A 16,898-nucleotide genomic window follows, 5' to 3' on the forward strand; every position below is an offset into this window, starting at 1 on the left:
TGGTGATTTGCCGTCGAAATTCTCAAAGGGGACGCCGCGGCGCGCCGGCTCCTCCTCTGCCTCCTCGTCCTCCTTCGCGGAGTCGTCCGTCGTGAACGAGAGGTCGAGCATGGGCGCGACGACCTGGCCCGCGGCGAAGTCGCGGCCGGAGAGGAACTTGGACTGGAGGCCCACGCCCTTGATGCGCTTGCGGCCCAAGGACTTCTGCTTGAGTAGCTCGTCCGCGCGCTTCGACCGCTTGCCGCCGATGCTTTTGAAGCCCTGGCGGACCGTCACGGCCGTCGTCGACAGGATGCCGGGCATGAAGGACCGGCGCACGACCTCGACGTCGCCGCCGCGCTCCGCGTCCTCATTGTCGCGCTTGAAGTTTTCGACCTCGGGCGCGCGAGCCGCGACGGCCAGGCCGCAAGCGCCGAGCCGCTTCGTGGGCGGCGGCGACTTCCCGCGGCTCGGCGCCGACGGCGCCTTGAGCATCTGGAACTTCTTCATCGTGGATGTGGCGGGTCGCGGCGTGCGGGCGGCGGCGCGCGGGCGATGCGCGCGATCGGGTCACGGCGCGCGGGCGGCGGCGCGCGGGCGATGCGTGCGATCGTGGAGGTGGTGAAGGTTCCCTGAGGAACGTGCGTGTGACGACGAAGGTGATGTAAGAGACGACGGCGCGGCCAACTGTGGCGGCGTGCGCCGGCGCAAAACCGAGCGGTCGAGCGGGGAGCCTCACGATCGAGACGGTTCTGCGTGTTGAAGAGGAAACGTCGTGGAGTGTCGTGGATGTTGCTGTGCTTGGTGTTTGTGCGGCTGCCCGTGTCGCGATCTTTGATTCTGATTCTTTGGCAGCGCATTCTAGTGGACAGCCGTCGTTTGCATCGCACGTCGCAGCGTCTGCGCTAGTTTGGTACTGGACACTGCCGCTTGTAGCGGGATCGTAGCGGGATCTTTTTTAGTAAATTGGAAGACGCTCAAGCGGGGCAGCCTAAACCCCACAACGCAGGCACCGAAGATGATCCGCAAACTCCTCTGTTTCTCCCTGCTCCTCGGCGCGTCGGCCCTGGCCACGCCGAAGCGCGCCGCGACGCTGCGGCTCCGCGCGGCCGTCGAGGTCCGCGGCGGCGCGCTCGTCCCCAAGGAGGGCTTCGTCAAGGCCTGCGCGTGGGTCTACGGCATCTACGGCATCCAGCTCACGCCAGCGTCGAGCGAAGGAGTGTTTTTTCGCGTGAATTTCGCCTGAAGATGTGAAGAAATCCGACCCCGTCGCACTTGGTAGGTTCACGCTGATGACGAAGAAGTTCATCGAGGACCACTTCCAAGGGCCCGCGGACCCGCTCGCGATCTTCATGGCGCGCGGCGCGGGCGTGTCGATCATGTGGATGGCCTGGTCCCTCACGAAGCTGCCGCTGGAGACGGTCTTCCTGCGCGACGCCGCGTCCCGCGCGATTCCGCGCGTCACGCGCGACGCGTCGCAGGCCCCTCGTCGTCTACAACGTGCTCACCGGCCTCGTCTACCCCTGGAACGCCGCGTACATCTCCAAGCTCCCGGTCAAGTACCCGATGCACTACGTGCCGGAGGCCCTGATGGCCGGCTTCTCCGTCGCCGGCATCCTCGCCGCCATGTAGGTCGGCGCCCCGACTTAAGACCCCGCGGGCATGCGCTTGAGCACGAAGAGGCCGCCGCGCGAGCCCCGCGAGAGCCGGAGGTCGCCGTCGACGTACGTCGTCACGATCTCGCCCCGGGGCCGCGGCAGCGGGAGCGTCACGACGTCGTTGACGTCGAAGCCCTCGAAGGTGATGGCCAGCCGGTCCGCGTCGTCCGTCGCCTCCGCGGAGCCGAAGACGCGGAGCTTGAGGGTCCGGCCGAGCGCCGTGATGCGCACGCGATTGTCGACGACGCGCGCGGCCACGTCGACGACCTGCTCGTTCGCCACCTTGAGCGGGCCGTCGCGGTCGCGCGAGTCGCCGCCGGCGAGGAAGGGCGCGACCTTGAAGAGCAGGCCGTAGATGCGGTTCGAGATCTCCTGCGGCAGGTCGCTCAGCAGCGCGGAGCCGGGCCGGGGCGACGCCGTCTGCGTCGAGTAGACCAAGGCCCAGCGGCCGCTCACGTCGCCCGTGCGCACGTCCGTCTCCTCGACGCGCGCGGCTCGCCGCAGGATCTCCGCCTCGCCGGCGCGCCTGCCGATGGAGGTCAGCAGATCCTGCTTCAGCGCGTCGACCTCGGCGGTCGCGGCGGCGCGGCGCGGCGGCGCGCGGAGCGGTTGTTTGTTGTGTGGGCCGACGAAGGCGGTCGTGCCGCACGCCAAGCACAGCGCGGCGACCATGGCGCGCGCGCGGTTAAGAGTGCTCATACCGCAGCGTCGCCGGTGAATCATGGCGCGCCGGCCGGCAGGGCAGAGGGAGAGCGCATGAGATGAGCGCATGAGTGAGCGCACGTCGAGGTCCACAGGCTAAAGCTGAATCGATGGTGAATCCTATATTGAGCCTCGGGAGAGTTTCGCAATAGATTAGAGTTGCTCTCAGCGCCGAGCCGCCTCGACCTTTGGGCAGCCGTCCTGACCTGGGCAGCCGTCCTGAGAGAGAAGAGGCGGACCCGTCATGTCGGCGCCCCTGGCCGCGTCCGGCTCGGAGCCGGACCTCGGCGCCGTGTCGACGAAGACCGTGGACGCCGAGGGCAACGCGACGGTCGTGACCGTCGCGTCGGGCAGCGTCGCGTCGGCCCCGGCGCCCGTGCCCGAGCCGGAGCCCCTGCCGGCGAACATGAAGGCGCAGCTCGACAAGGCGCGGAAGGCCGAGGAGAAGTACGAGAAGTCGCCCTGGAGCACGAACAAGCTTAGCGAGGCTTTGAAATGCTACGAGGCCGTCCTCGAGTTCTACGACGCGACGCCCGCGTGGGCGGACCACCTCGACGTCGCGACGCTGCTCGTGGCCATGGGCGACTGCAGTCGAAAGAAGAACGCGCAGGGCGTGGAGAAGGCGCTGGCCATGTACGAGCGCGGCTACGCGATCCTCGAGAAGCGCCTCGGGCCCGAGTCCATCGAGCTCGTGGAGCCCATGGAGAAGATGGCCGGCGTGCTCGTCAAGGCCTTCTCCGGCGAGTTCGCGAACGCGGAGAAGCTGCTGCGGCGCTGCGTGCAGCTCATCGAGCAGCACCGCGGGCCCGACGACGCGTCCATGGCGGCGGCCTGCGTCGACCTCGGCGCCGTGCTGCGGAAGATCGGCTCGTGCGACGAGGCCGTGGCCGTCGAGGAGCGCGCGGTCGCCGTCCTCCTGAAGACGGCGCCGGACAAGCCCGACGCGGGCGTGCTCCAGGGCGCCGTCGCGCTGGCCGTCTGGAAGCTCGGCGACCTGCCCAAGGCGACGACGACGATGGAGGCGGCCTGCGCGGAGCTCGCCAAGTTCCCCGACATGTCCGAGAAGCCGCCGACGAACCACTACATCGTCATGCTCCAGAAGATGAAGGCCGGCGAGGACCGGCCCATCACGCCCGAGTAGGCGCCAAAGGGGGGGGTTCTCACGTGTTTCTATGAGTGGACCTCGGCGGCGCAGCCGGCCGCGTGCTGGTGGCCGCGCGTGCCGTCGAGCGCGCCGCACATGCCGTCGACGCAGCCGTAGCCCGGCGAGTTGCAGGGCAGCCCCCAGAGGCACATCTCCGGGACCCGCGCCGCGCCGAGGAATTCGGCGCGCGAGTCCGGCGAGTGGTCGCCCCACTGGCAGCCGCTGTTCGGATGGCGCATGACGGGAATCGTCAGGTTCTCGTACGCGCGGACCCAGCCCGCGACCTCGTCGATGTAGACGGCGGGCACGTAAAACTCGTTCTGGCACGTGCTCCACGGGCCCTCCGGGGGTTCGCCGACCGGACAGGTGCCGTTTCCACACGTCCACCCGTTGGACCGCGTCGCGAGCGCGGTCGCGGCGCACGCGCCGTAGATGTATTTCGCGCCGTCGGCGATGCAGTTGGGGCCCCAGGGGCTCGGTTCGACGCTGCCGCCCTTGCCGTACTTCGCGAACGCCGCGCAGAAGTCGCGCTGGAAGCGCTGCACGGCCGCCTCTTCCTCGTGTGTGTAGTGCAGGTAGTGAATATGCCACGAATAGCCTTTTTGCGCAGTGAAGCTGCCGTTCTTCTCGCTCACGGGCTGGTGCACTCGCGGGTCGGCCCAGCGCAGGTCGTCGCAGCGGCTCGTCAGCGCGGACGCCGTGACCGCGAGCGCTAGCAGCGAGAACATGGTGAATTCCAGGCCAATCGATTGTGATTGGTTTTAAATTGCGCGCTTCAACAACAGGTCTAGAGCGCCTTGGCGAAGATGGCGTCCGTGAAGGCCGTGGCGCGGGCGACGGTGTCCGGGTCCTTGGAGAGGGGCGCCGACTTCGGTCGGAGGAGGTTCGCCAGCGCGCCGCTGTCGACCTTCTCCGTGAGGCCGAGCTGCTTGACGAGGTTCCGCTCCGCGACCGCGCGCTTGAGCTTCGTCGTGATGATCTCGCCGAGGGCCGCGTCGGCGGCGTGGTCGCCCGACGCCGACCGCTCGAGGAGCGCGCCGGCCTCCGGCGCCGCGAGCAACGACTCGCGGGCCGCGGCCTTGTGGCTCTCCTTCGCGCGGACCGACTTCAGCGTCACCTGCGTCATCAACGCCAAATCCGCCGCGAGGACCATGCGCGGCAACGACGCGTCGGTCTCGGACTTGGCCCCGAGCGTCGGCATGGCCACGTCGAAGGGCTGCCAGCGCTCGCGGGCCATGGCCGCCGCGATGGCGTCGGCGATCTTCGCCGCGCCGCGCCGCGTCGTGAGGCAGATGCCCGGCTGGCACGTGATGACGAGCGCGCCCTTCCAGCCGCCGGCGCCGCGCGCGTAGCGCGGCCAGGTCTCGTAGAAGGCGCCGACGCCGTGGCCGCCGGGCGGCTCGGGGATGCCGAGCTGCTCCCGGGACTCCGCGTAGGTGCTGGACCAGAGCCAGACCGCGTCGACGGTCGCGGGCATTTTTTCCGCGAGGACCGCGAGGCGCGCGCGGAAGTCCGCGGGGAAGTGGGCGTCGTCCTCGCTCACGAGGCGCGCCTCGTGGGCGTCGCCGGCGCCCGCCGCCGCCGCCCGGAAGGCCTCGAGGAAGCTTAGGACGATCGCGTTCGCGCCCGCGCCCGTAGCGACGTCGTCCGTCGGGATCATGTGCGGCGACCGCGCGGGGTCGTTTTGCGCGGCGACGTAGGCGGCGCAGGTCGGCGTGACGGCCCTGACGCGCCGCGGCACCATGTCCAGCGCCGCGCACTGCTTCTCCTGGAGCGCGCGGCGGTCGCCGCACGCGTCCGTGTTCACGAAGTAGAGCGGCAGCTTCGCGGACGCCGGCGTCTTCAGCGACGGCGGTTTCGGGAGCGCCGGCGCCTTGATCGGCGCGGGCGTCTCCGGCGCGTCGACGCGCTTGAGCACCTTGCGCGACACGTAGCCGGCCGCGGGCTGGACGAGGCGGAGCCGCTCGAGGTTGGCCTCGACCGTCGGCGCCCCGGCGCTTACTACCGCCGTCCCTGGCGCCAGCACCGTGACGAGCTCCGACGCGATGGCCACGCCGGACCGCACGGCGGCGCCGCGCTTCCCGCAGACGACCCAGTGCGCGAGGCCCGCGTCGAGCTTGTCGTTCCACCCCATCAGCTTGCTCTCCGAAGTGGGCTGCATCGATGGGTAAATTAGAAAATATGAAATGCTTGAGGCAGCCCTAAAAGGAGGCCCCACGATGCGCAAGTTTAAAGGCATGGCCGACGGCGCGAGACGGACGCAGGAGGAGGGGCGAGTGAGAAAGAAGGCTTGAGCGCCGGCGCCTTGACCGGGGCGGGGGCGATGACCGACGGCGGCGACGACGAGTGGCGCGTGCGGCCGTGCCTCCGCGAGTGGACGGCGCACCGCCACCCCTGCGGCTTCTACCGCTGGGGCCGCGACTGCGACCGGTCCTGGGCCGAGCTCGTGCCGCGCCGCGCCTTCGACGTCGTCACGGCGCTCTGCCTCGCGAACACGCTGGTCTGCGGCGGCTTCGTCGTCCGCGGCGTCGTCCGGTCCCGCGCCGCGCGGCGCGAGCGCCGCGACCAGCGGCGGAACGCGCTCGAGGAGGTGCTCTACGTCCACCTCGCGAGCCTCGCGTGCCAGGCCGTGGCCTTCTCGGACATCAACGGCTTCGCGCGGCGCTTCCCGCCGGCCGTGGGCGACGGTGCGATCTGCGCCGCGCACCTGTGCTGCGAGCTCGTCATCTTCAAGTACTGCGTGGCCTACCGCGACGCGATCGACGGCATGGTCCGCCGCTTCAAGGGCCGGAAGCTCGCCGCGGAGGGATTCTCCGGCTCGCTGCGGCGCGCGGGCGAGACCTGCGCGGCGCAGGCAGCCGCGGCGTTCCGTCGGCGGCGCTTCGAGGTCTTCGCGACGGTCGCCGTGGGCCTCAACGTGTCCCTGTGCGCGACGGAGCACCACCCGGACGACCGCGGGGGCTGCGTGCGGTCCCGGCTGAATCTCGCGAAGCACGCGGGGCGGGGCCTGCTCGAGGTGTCGTTCATGCTCGAGTGCCTGCGGCACGGCTTCAACGTGCGGCGCCAGCTCCTCGGGGCCGGCGACGCGGCGGCGCGGTCCGAGCGGACGCGGGCGGCGATCCGCGCGGTCATCGCGCGGCTGACGTGCCTGAGCGTCGTCATCGTCCTCGAGAGCGTCTGGTTCTGCGTGACGGCGTTCACGATCGTCAAGCTCGAGGCCGCGAGCTGCCACCAGCCGGCGTGTACCGTCGACGCCTTCGTCTTCGGCGAGGCCGCGTGGATCGCCGTCTACGTCTTGGTGGACTGGTGCGTCGTCGTCGCCTTCGCGCCGCCGCCCGTGCCTCCGCGCGTGCGCGAGTGCCTCGTGGAGTACAGCTGCTTCTTCGCGGGGCGGCCGCCGCCGCCGCGGCCGGCGCCGGCGCCGAGCGACGGCCACCGGCCGACGATCACGATCGGCTCGAAGCGGTTCCGCGAGCCCGCGCGGGCGCCCGAGTCGCCGCGGCCGCCGCGGAGCAGCTCCGCGGCGACGGAGCAGGACACGCGGCGGAGCGTCGAGGCCGTGCTGACGCACGGCGCGTCGTTCCTCGCGGACGACGTCGTCGGCGGCCTCGAGCTGCCGGGGAACTCCCCGCGCCTGGGCCACGGGGAGTCGGGCGACGGCTCGAGCTACGCCGACGACTCGAGCTTCGCGCCGGAGACGCCCGACGCGCCCGGCGCCTTCGACGACGCGGACGCGGCCGCGTGCGACGCCGGCTCGAGCTGCGGCTGCCTGTCGGACCTGGGCAGCGACGACATCGCCGCGCTCGTCGTCGCCGACGAGTCGCCGCGGAGCGCCCGGCGCCGCTCGCGCCTCGCCGACGCGCTCCCGTGGTAAATTTGAAGTTCAAGGTGATGTGCAACCATTCGCCGATTTCGGGGCATCCCCTCGAGAGTCGTTACGACGACGACGCGAGCTTCGAGTGGCCCGGCGGGGGCTTGTCGCGCTTGGAGCCGAGGGGCGAGCCCGGCGTGTGGCCCCGGAGGAGCGCGGTCTTCTCCGCGCCCTTGACGAGCGAGTCGACGTCGAGCTCGCCGACGGAGTGGCCCTCGTCGAGGGACTGGGACATGTAGGACCGCTCCTCGACGCTGAGGAGCGACATGACGTCGCTCTGGTGCGGCACGGCCGCCGTCTCGGCCGTCATCGCGCCCGTCGTCTTGCCCGACGCGACGGACTGCGGGAGCGCGCTCGAGCCGCCGCTCTCGCGGCTCCGCGACGACGGCGGCACGGAGCGGTCGCCGCCGGAGGAGATCGTGGCGACGTCGAGGGACGCGGAGCCCAGGCTCGCCTCGTCGAAGCCGAACTTCTCCGTCGCGGAGCTGAGCACGGAGAGCGAGTCGGCGACGGAGCCGTCGACGAGCGGCGGGCCCGCGCACGCGCGCCGCGCGGCCAGGAGCTCCGCGCGCCGCTCGGCCTCGGCCTGCTCCTGGAACTGGATCTGCTGCATCTGGTAGAGGTGCGAGAAGAGGAGCTCGACGAAGTCGTCGCGCTTGGGCCGCGGCAGCTTGTTCGCCTCCGAAGCGTAGAAGCCCCCGGCCGTCCGCGGGGCGCCGCGCGTCTTCGGGGTTCTCGAGCTCGAGCCGCGCGTCTTCGGGAGGGCGATCTGCTGGGTCCGGGGCCGCGGCGCCGGGGGGAGCGCGTGCTTGGCGGCGACGAAGAGCGCCGCGACCTCGAAGTCCTGGTCGCCCGACGTCGCCGCGTGCACGTCGCGGAGCGCGGCGGCCTCCCTCGCGGCGTCGTCGCGCTCGGCGGACGCCTCGTCGAGCTCGGCCCGCAGCGCGGCGATGGCCGCGTCGCGCACGACGTCCTCCGCCGCGAGGGCCGACGCCGTGCGCTCGCGCGTCTCCCGCGTCTTCGCGTCGCGGTCCTCCGCCTGCTGGAGCTCGCGGTCGCCCCTTTCCTTCCTCCGCCGCGTCGACGTGCGCTTCGCGAGGTCCTTGTGGTCCCGGCGCACGGACCGGAGCGACGCCGACAGCGCGTCGACCTTGGCTTTCAGCGCCGCGTTGGCCGTTTCGAGCTTGGCGGATTCGGACGCGTGGAGCGCGAGCTCTTTTTTCATGCGCGACAGCTCGCCGATGCGGCGCCGCGTGGTCTTGTCGAGCTTCTGCTTCGCGTCCTCGAGGGCGACCTTGCGCGCCTGGGCCGCGGCCTCGGCGGCCTCGCGCGTGAGCATCTTCCTGTCCGCCTCGCAGGACCCGAGGAAGCTCCGCTCGGCCGCGCGGCGCTCCTCCTCGACGAGCTCGCACCGCGCGTGGACGGCGACGAGGTGGGCCGTGAGGCCGCCCCGCTCCGCGGCGAAGGCCTCCAGGGCCTTGCGCTCGCCGTCGCAGCGCTCGACCTCGCCGTCGTGGGCGTGGATCTCCTTCGCGTTCGCGGACCGCGCGGCCGCCTCCTCCTCCGCGAAGCGCCGCCGCGCCTCGCGGCCCTCGGCCTCGGCGGCGTTGATGGACGTCTCGAGCTGGGCGATGCTGTCGAAGTTCTCCTCGAGGCGCTTGTTGACGAAGGCGTAGACCTCGGCCTGGGCGTTGCGCCGCCGGATGATCTGGGCCTTCGTGTCGTCCTGGCGCTCCTCGTAGCTCTTGATCGTCGCCTCCGTGTCGACCATCTGCTTATCCACGAGGGACCGCCGCAGCAGCACGGCCGCCGTCATGCTCGTCTCCCGCTTCACCGGGTCCTCGGGCGGCGCCTCGCCGGGGGCGCTCATAGCGCTGCCGCTCCGGGGTGGGCTGCAATAACGTCGTGATTAAGGATACTGCTGCCCACCTGGGTGCAACTTCTCCCCAGCCCCCCGGAGAGCATGATGGCGCTGCTCTCGGCCTAGCGAACCGACGCCCTCGACCCGGGGCAGCCCGGTGTCGCCGCTCCTGGCGCCGCCCTCGGCCTAGGGAACCACCGCCCTCGGAAAAGGCCAGCCCGATGTCGCTGCTCCTGGCGCCGTCGGACCTCGTGCCCATCGTCGAACAGAGCCGCAACAAGCGGAGCCGCACGAACTACCTCGAGTCGAGCAACGAGCCGCTCCTGCGCCAGGCGTCGACGATCTCGCGGTTCGGCAAGCGGGCCATGGAGGCCTGCTGCCACGAGGAGAGCAAGAAGGGCGACGTCGCGTCGGCCGGGTCGTCGTCGTTCTGGCACGCGCGGCTGCTCGCGCGGAAGGCGCGCGTGGTCCCGAGCTACGACAAGTGGTCCAACGCCGTGAGCGACGTCGCCGCGGGCCCGTCGGGCCACCCGGCCTTTTACGGCGCGGCGTCCCCGACGGGCCTCGGCTCGCGGCCGGGGTCGCGCTGCTTCCCCGGCGGCTCGCGCGCGTCGAGCCGCCAGAGCGGGCGGAGCTTCCCCTCGGACGCGTCCTCGCGGTCGACGAACCCGGAGCCGCTCCACGGCACCATGACGTGGCGCGCGGGGCAGCAGGCGCACTTCGGGCCCGGCGCGAAGCTGCGGCAGCGCCTGGGCCACTACGCGGACATGGCGCTGGACGACGACGCGGAATCCCTGGCGTCGACGTTGATGCGCGAGAATAACGCGGGCAGCGGCATGTTCAAGGAGGTCGTCGGCGACAAGCTGTACCAGTCGAGTCTGCGCGCCTTCCGCGGGCCCAAGACCATCTTCAACCAGCGAAACCCCCACCTGACGCGCCGCCACTAAGGCGTCTTTAGTCGCGCCCGGGCCGCGCGAGGTCCTCGGGCCGGAGCGCGTCCGTCGCGCGCGGCAGCACGCCGACCTCGTCGCGCCACTGGTTGACGACGTCCGTGTGCTTCTGGAGGAGCCACGCCGTGTGCGCCGCCGCGGAGACGTCGGGCTTCGCGGGGAGCCGCATGAGGATCATGGCGAGGACCTGGTCCAGCAGCGCGCTCGGCCCCTCGGCCGGCGGCGCCGGCGCGTCCGGCGGCGGCGGCGGCGTGAAGCCCGACCGCTCGAGGCCGCGCTTCAGCGCCTCGGTCTCCTCGGGCGTCGCGACGCGGCGCGACTCGCCGCGGCGCTCGTACTTGGGCAGCGTCACCTCGGCGCCGTCGGCGCGCGCGGGCGCGAGCGGCGGCAGGACGACCGTCTCGTCCTCCTTCTCGGAGTCGTCGTCGTCGTCGCCGCCCGCGTCGCCGCCGCCCTCGTCGCCGCCCTCGTAGTCCGGGTCCGGCGCCTTCTCGTCGACGAACTCGCGGTCGAGGTACGGCTGGAAGGGCTCCGGCTCAGGCTCCGGCTCGGGCTCGGGCTCGGGCGGCTGCGGGACGTCCGCGAGTTGGTCGAGGAGCTTGTCGATCTGCGCCAGGCGCTCGTCGATCTGGGCCGCGGCGGCCTGCTGGGCCCGGTCGTGCTCGTCGAGCGGCAGCGACTTGGCGACCTTGTCGTCGAAGGACGCGAGGAACGCGCCGCGCCGCTCCTCGAAGGCCTTCCTCGCGTCCCGCAGCTTGTTCGACGCCTCGACGCGGCGCGCGCAGCCGCCCGCGAGCTTGTCCAGCTCCATGGCGAGGGCCGCGCACCAGCTCGGGTCGCGCGCGACGCCGCAGAGCATGGTCTTGAGGTCGCGGACGACCTCGTACATCGAGGGCGCCGTCGTCTGCTTCAGCAGGTCGAGGCTCCGCACGCCGTCCATCTCCTCGGCGTAGGCGCAGAGGACGAGGCCGTCCTTCCGGGCGTGCGCGAAGGCGACGCCGAGCTCCGCCGCCGGCACGGACACGCACGGCGGCACGGACCCGCAGCCGGAGACGAGCGCCTCGACGTCCGCGCCCCTGTCGAGCGTCGGCGGCGCCGCGGGCAACTCCTCCGCCCGCGTGTAGGCCAGCCAGTCCGCCTCCGTCACGAGCAGGCACCGCGCGTCGCCGTCGTACCAGGGCGGGCAGTGCCAGCGGTCGTCGCGCGGCTCCTCCTTCTCTTCCGGCGCGGCGCCGGGCGGCAGCGTGAGCATGTCGTCGTCCTTGATGCTCTCCCAGTCGTCGCTCGTCTTCTTCGGCGCCTTCTTCGCGTTGCGCTGCGGGCCGAGGCGCCGGCGCTCCTTCTCCTTGGGCGGCATGGCCGGCAGGTTGTGGAGCAGCAGCGCTGGAGCTGCGCTTCTATCGCCTCTCCGAGATGCCTCAACTTGGCCGGTGGAGTCGATGTTTGACTAGTTATTGAAGGGGACGCACATGTTGCCTCACACGCCAACTTGCAGCGTTTCTCAATTTCGCTCGTCATTCCCGCTTACGATGGCTAGCTACGGGAGCGTCATGGGCACGTCGCGAGCCCCGCCGAGTAAGGTGGACCCCCACCCGGCCGTGGCGCCGATGAGCCCCTCGTCGACGCGGCGCCACAGCGGGCTCCAGCCCGGCGAGGGCGGCCCGGAGACCGTCGTCGAGTCGATCCGGGCCTTTTACAGCCACCGGAGCAGCGGCCGCGACGCGCGCCTGCGCCTCGTCGTCGCGCTGCCCTGCGTGTTGGCCGTGGCGCTCTGCTACACGATCTGGTACGGCAACTTCCTGGGGCTGGGGCTGCTCAACTCGCTCTACTTCTTCGCGATCACCGTGACGACGATCGGCTACAGCAGCCCCGACGAGGCGTCCGACGGGTCCAGCGAGGACTTCTACCTCATCTTGTACATGTGGCTGAGCGTGCTCTGCGCCGGCGTCGCGCTGGCCGTCATCATCGCCGCGGTCCACGAGGCCGCGGAGAACACGTACGTGCGGCTGCTGCTCCAGGAGGCGGACGGCGACGGCGCGGCGCTCGAGAAGACGCTGCACCACGACGTCGCCGCGCGCGCGACGGGCGAGAGCCGCATCGTGCGCGCCGCGCGGACGAAGGCCGACTTCTTCCGGAGCCGGCTGGGGCACCAGGTCTTCCAGATCTTCGTCGTCTTCTTCATCGGCACCGTCGCGATCATGGCCATGGAGGACTGGTCCTACGTGCGCGCGTGCCTCTGGTCCACGGAGACGATGACGTCCATCGGCTACGGCAACGACGAGGCGTCGACGTCCGCGGGGAAGGTCTTCACGGTGTTCTACGCAGTGACGGCGACGTTGGTCTTCGCGCGCGTCGTCGGGCTGCTGAGCTCGTACCCGCGCCAGGAGCTGGGCATCACCTACGTGACGGAGGCCCTCGAGGCCTTCGGGTTCGGGGAGCGGAGCGACGTCGACGCGGCCAAGGTCGCGGCGATCTTCCCCGCGGACGCGCCGGGCGCGGCGCTGTCGAGGCACGAGTTCGCGCTCCGCTTCCTGCTGACGCTGGGCAAGATCGACGCCGACGACGTCGGCGACGCCTGCGAGCTCTTCGACCGCCTGTCCAACGCCGCGCCGCGGACGGGCGTCCTCGGCGGCGTCTTCGGCGCGGCGGACCCGGAGGCCCCGCAGGACGGCGCGGCCCTCTCCGCGGCGGCGGCGGCCCAGGCCTGCGCCGCCATCAACAAGAAGAACAGCAGCCTCCTCGTCTAGCGTTGCTTTTAACATACTCGTCATTTTTCTATCCAGTGATGGCGCAGTTCTAGGACATGTCGAGCGCATGTGCACTCAGGCCTTGCCGGCGCTAACCTGCTTGAACTTTGGGCCGCGCCTCGTGACCGCGGGCCCCGGCTGCTTACCCGGCCGGACATATTTGTGTGCGTCCTCGATCCCCTCAAATTTCCGATGTAGGTCGAATTTGTCTCCGCGCATGTGATCGCAGGCTTCTTTGAGCACCGTGATCCAGCAAGATTCGCAGGACGTGCTGCGTTTCCTTTCTGGATTGAAGGAGCTGACGTAACGAACGCCGACGGCGGCAGGCGCATTACAGCCGATCCGTGTGCAGCGCGGCTGCTTTCCACGAAGGCGCCCATTTGCTTTGAACGAAGGTTCTTTGATCAAGGTGTTTTCTCCTATCATTGTGACGAGCTCCTCACGATATTCCTTCTTCGTCCCGCGCGCCACGAGCTTGTTGGCTTTGATCTGGGCTCGCACTCCCTTGATAGTGCCGCATACAGCTCGATGCTGATCCTTCCAAGCCCGTTTCTGGCACGACTTCGAACAGAAGCGCACGGAACGGCAATTCGCGCAAACTAGCGGAGTTTCTGTGCCGCACACGCCGCACACGCCCGTGTAGTCGTCGCCGCCGCCCTCCATTGCACGTGCGTCGCGTCGCGTCGCGCGGGGCGCGGGTCGCAGCCGAGGCGGCTCGAGACGAGGCTCGGTGCCCAGGTCGAGATGGGATCAGTACGACGAGACGGGGCGCTGGGACGATGCCGCGTGCGCCGCTAGCCGCACGGGGGACGGGGGGGGGGGCGGGCCGCAGCCGGAGGCCACTCGAGACGCCCAGGTCGATTATCGATTCCGGGGCCCGGGGGCTCCTCCTTGGGCTAAACAAGGCTTCAAATTGAAGTGCAACAAGACCTCAGTGCAGCCAGATAGTGCAGCCGCAGCATGGCCGTGCCGCAACTGAAGTCGCTGCTGCTCGCAGCATGCGTCGTCGCCAACGTGCACGCCTTCGCGCCGCCGCCACACACACACTTGCCGGCGCGCAGGACCGCCGGCAAGACCGCCGACGCCGGCAGGACCGCCAACAACATCATCGTCCGCGCCGCGCCGGAGGAGCTGGAGAACCCGGTGGCCAAGGACGCGCCGGCCTACGCGCTGGCCGTCGCCGCGCAGGCCATCCCCGTGGTCACGACGGACAAGCTGTCGCACTATGTCTTCTTCCTCGCGCTGAGCGCGACGACGGTCTACCTGGGCAGCCGCGCGCCGTCGCTCGCGCCGCCCGAGGAGCAGCTCACGTTCAAGCAGGCCGCGCTCGCGCCCGTCGCCGCCGGCGTCAGCCTCACGGGCCTCTACTTCGTCATCACCGTGCTGAAGATCGACCCGTCGCTGGGCTACCGCTTGCTCACGTCGCTCTTCGCGTCCTTGGCGAGCTTCATCGTCTTCTACGACGGCTTCGACGCGCTCGTCGCCGCCGACGCGGCCAACGCCGCGGCGGCCGCGGCGACGGTGATTCTCGCCGCCGTCTACCTCGGCGGGAGCCTCGTCGGCCTCGACGACCTCGTCGTCAAGGTCGGCGCGGCGAACTTCCTGGGCTGGTCCCTGGCGCTCTTCGCGGCGCGGACCGTGCCCCTCCGGAGCTTCGCGGTCGGCGCGGCGCTCCTGGGCGGCCTCTTCTTCTACGACATCTTCTTCGTCTTCGCGTCGGACATCATGGTCACCGTCGCGACGAAGATCGACGCGCCGGTGAAGCTCGTGGCCCCGAACGCGCCGGGGTCCGCGAACCCCTTCGCCCTGCTGGGCCTCGGCGACGTCGCGCTGCCGTCGCTCATGGTCGCCTTCCTCGGCCGCTACGGCGACGCGCGCGGCGAGGCGAAGTGGCGCCGCAACGCGGTGGTCGCGTACTCCGTCGGCCTCTGCGCGGCGTTCTACGCGAACGAGTGCGTCCGCGCGGGCCAGCCGGCGCTGCTCTACCTCGTCCCCGCGGTCGTCGGCTCCGGCGTCCTGAGCGCGGGCTCGGGGGACGAGCTCCGCGCGCTGCTCGACTACGCGGAGCCCCGCGCGCCGCCGCCGAAGGGGTCCCTCTTCAGCCGCGAGTAATCGGCCGTTACGTCGTCGCGGCTCACGACTGGTGGGACTTCGCCGCGGTCTTGCGCTTCGGCGTTTTGAAGAGCCGGCCCGGCGACGGCGGCGCCTGGAGGATGGCCACGCGCGACGGCGCCGGCAGCGACGCGTAGACGCACGCGAGCGTCGCGGCCTCGCCGAGGACGACGACGAGGAACCCGGACGACATGCGGCCGAGGAGCACCGCGGCCGCGTGGAGGACGACGATGAGCGAGCGCGGCAGGCAGAGCGTCGCCGCGAGGTTGCTGTCGCCGTAGAACGCGACTTTGGCGTAGAGCACGCCGACGATGATCTGGCTGTTGAGGCCGAAGCACGTGAAGTCCTTCGAGCCCTCCTCGGGCACGAAGGAGCGGCCGTAGCTGCTCTGCTGCGCGAGGTTCCCCTTGCCGACGAAGGGCCAGCCCTTGTAGAGAAGGACGACGCCGACGAAGTGGTAGAGCGCGATGGCGCCGTGGATCAGGCGCGACGGTACGGAGATGGGCATAGTGCACACGCGTCGGCGCGCACGCTCGAGGCGTCGAGAGTTGCTGAGCGAGCTGTTTTGGCGCGAAGACTTGTGGTATTTTTGAGCTTCGCCGATCTCGGCAGCGCAGCACCGCGTGGGCCAGCCGCAGCACCACCGCCGGCAGCCGCGCCGCGCGCGATGGACTCGTTCATGGCCTCCTTGCAAGCGGCGAAGAAGAAGCGCAAGCCCGTGACCGGCTACGCGGAAAACGCGCAACCAGCGGCGCCGGCAACACCCGCGGCGCCGGCGCAGCCCTCGCCGGCGATGCCGCCGCCCTTCGCTGCGTCGACCGCTGCCTCGGCGCCGATCTTCGGCGCGTGGCCGGCCTACGCCGGCGCGCCGACCGTGCCGGAGATGCCGCGGAAGCGGCCGCGCGACGACGGCCGCGAGCCGCGGCCGCCGCGGCCGCCGCGCGACCGCGGCGACGGCGACCGCGGCGACCGCGGCAAGGGCCGCGGCGGCGGCAAGGGCGGCCGCGGCGGCACGGGCGGCTTCCGCGGCGGCAAGGGCGGCCGCGGCGGCAAGGGCAAGGGCTTCCGCGACGGCGGCAAGGGCAAGGGCTTCCGCGACGGCGGCAAGGGCAAGGGCCGCGGCTCCGGCGGCGGCAAGGGCAAGGGCCGCGGCCGCGGCGGCAAGGGCAAGGGCAAGGGCAAGGGCCGCGACGACGGCCCCCGCGCCGCCGCCGCCGTCTGCGTCGCCCTCGACCTCGACCCGGCGGAGGCGCCGCGCGTCGACGAGCTCGTGCGCGCGTTCGCGTTCGCGCACGCGCAAAAGGTCAAGGACCACCTCGCGGCGGTCCGCGCGCAGAAGCAGCTCGACCGCCGCGCGCGCCACGACCCGACCTTCCTCAAGCAGCTCCTCCTCGGCGCCCTCCGCCGCGCGCAGCGCGCCGCGGCCAAGGCCCGCGAGGGCGGCGCCGACGCCGCCGACGCCGCCGCCGCCGCCGAGGCGCCGGCGCCCGCCGCCGACGAAGCTCCCGCCGCCGACGCGGCAGCGCCCGCGGATGCGGCGGCGCCCGCCGACGCCGCCGAATCTCCCGCGGCCGACGCGGCAGCGCCCGCGGCCGACGCGGCAGCGCCCGCCGTCGCGAGCGCCGCGGCTCCCGAGGCGGCCGCCGCCGACGCGGCGGCGCCCGCCGTCGCGAGCGACGCCGCGGCGTCCCCGTCGGCGGCGGCCGACGCGGCTCCCGAAGCGGCCGCCGCCGAGACGGCCGCGGACGCCGCCGACGCCGCCGAGATCGCCGACGCGCCGCCGCCCGCGCCCGCGCCGCCGGCCGCGCGGCGCCTCGGCGACGCGACGGCGGCGCTCGCGCGCGTCGAGGCCATCTTCGCCGCCGCCCACGACG

At 71.5% G+C, this 16,898-nt stretch overlaps 2 protein-coding genes across 2 annotated transcripts; one reads left to right on the forward strand and one right to left on the reverse strand.

The window, feature by feature from the left end:
* Positions 1-1,625: 1,625 nt before the first annotated feature.
* AURANDRAFT_65595 (hypothetical protein) lies at positions 1,626-11,522 on the reverse strand (the record flags this gene model as incomplete). The annotated part of the gene is made up of 8 exons (XM_009040505.1): positions 1,626-2,204; positions 2,646-2,837; positions 3,522-4,034; positions 4,322-5,638; positions 6,934-7,117; positions 7,423-9,246; positions 9,758-9,964; positions 10,252-11,522. The coding sequence occupies 8 exons, from the start codon at positions 11,520-11,522 to the stop codon at positions 1,626-1,628; spliced, it is 6,087 nt and encodes a 2,028-aa protein (XP_009038753.1).
* A 3,034-nt stretch (positions 11,523-14,556) lies between these two features.
* On the forward strand, positions 14,557-15,024 carry AURANDRAFT_28936 (hypothetical protein; the record flags this gene model as incomplete). The annotated part of the gene is made up of 1 exon (XM_009040483.1): positions 14,557-15,024. A coding segment is annotated over one exon (468 nt), but the record flags the coding sequence as incomplete, so codon positions are not given.
* Between the last annotated feature and the right edge of the window lie 1,874 nt (positions 15,025-16,898).

This window comes from Aureococcus anophagefferens (assembly GCF_000186865.1).
Source record: "Aureococcus anophagefferens unplaced genomic scaffold AURANscaffold_15, whole genome shotgun sequence".
In the NCBI taxonomy this organism is placed as follows: domain Eukaryota; class Pelagophyceae; order Pelagomonadales; family Pelagomonadaceae; genus Aureococcus; species Aureococcus anophagefferens.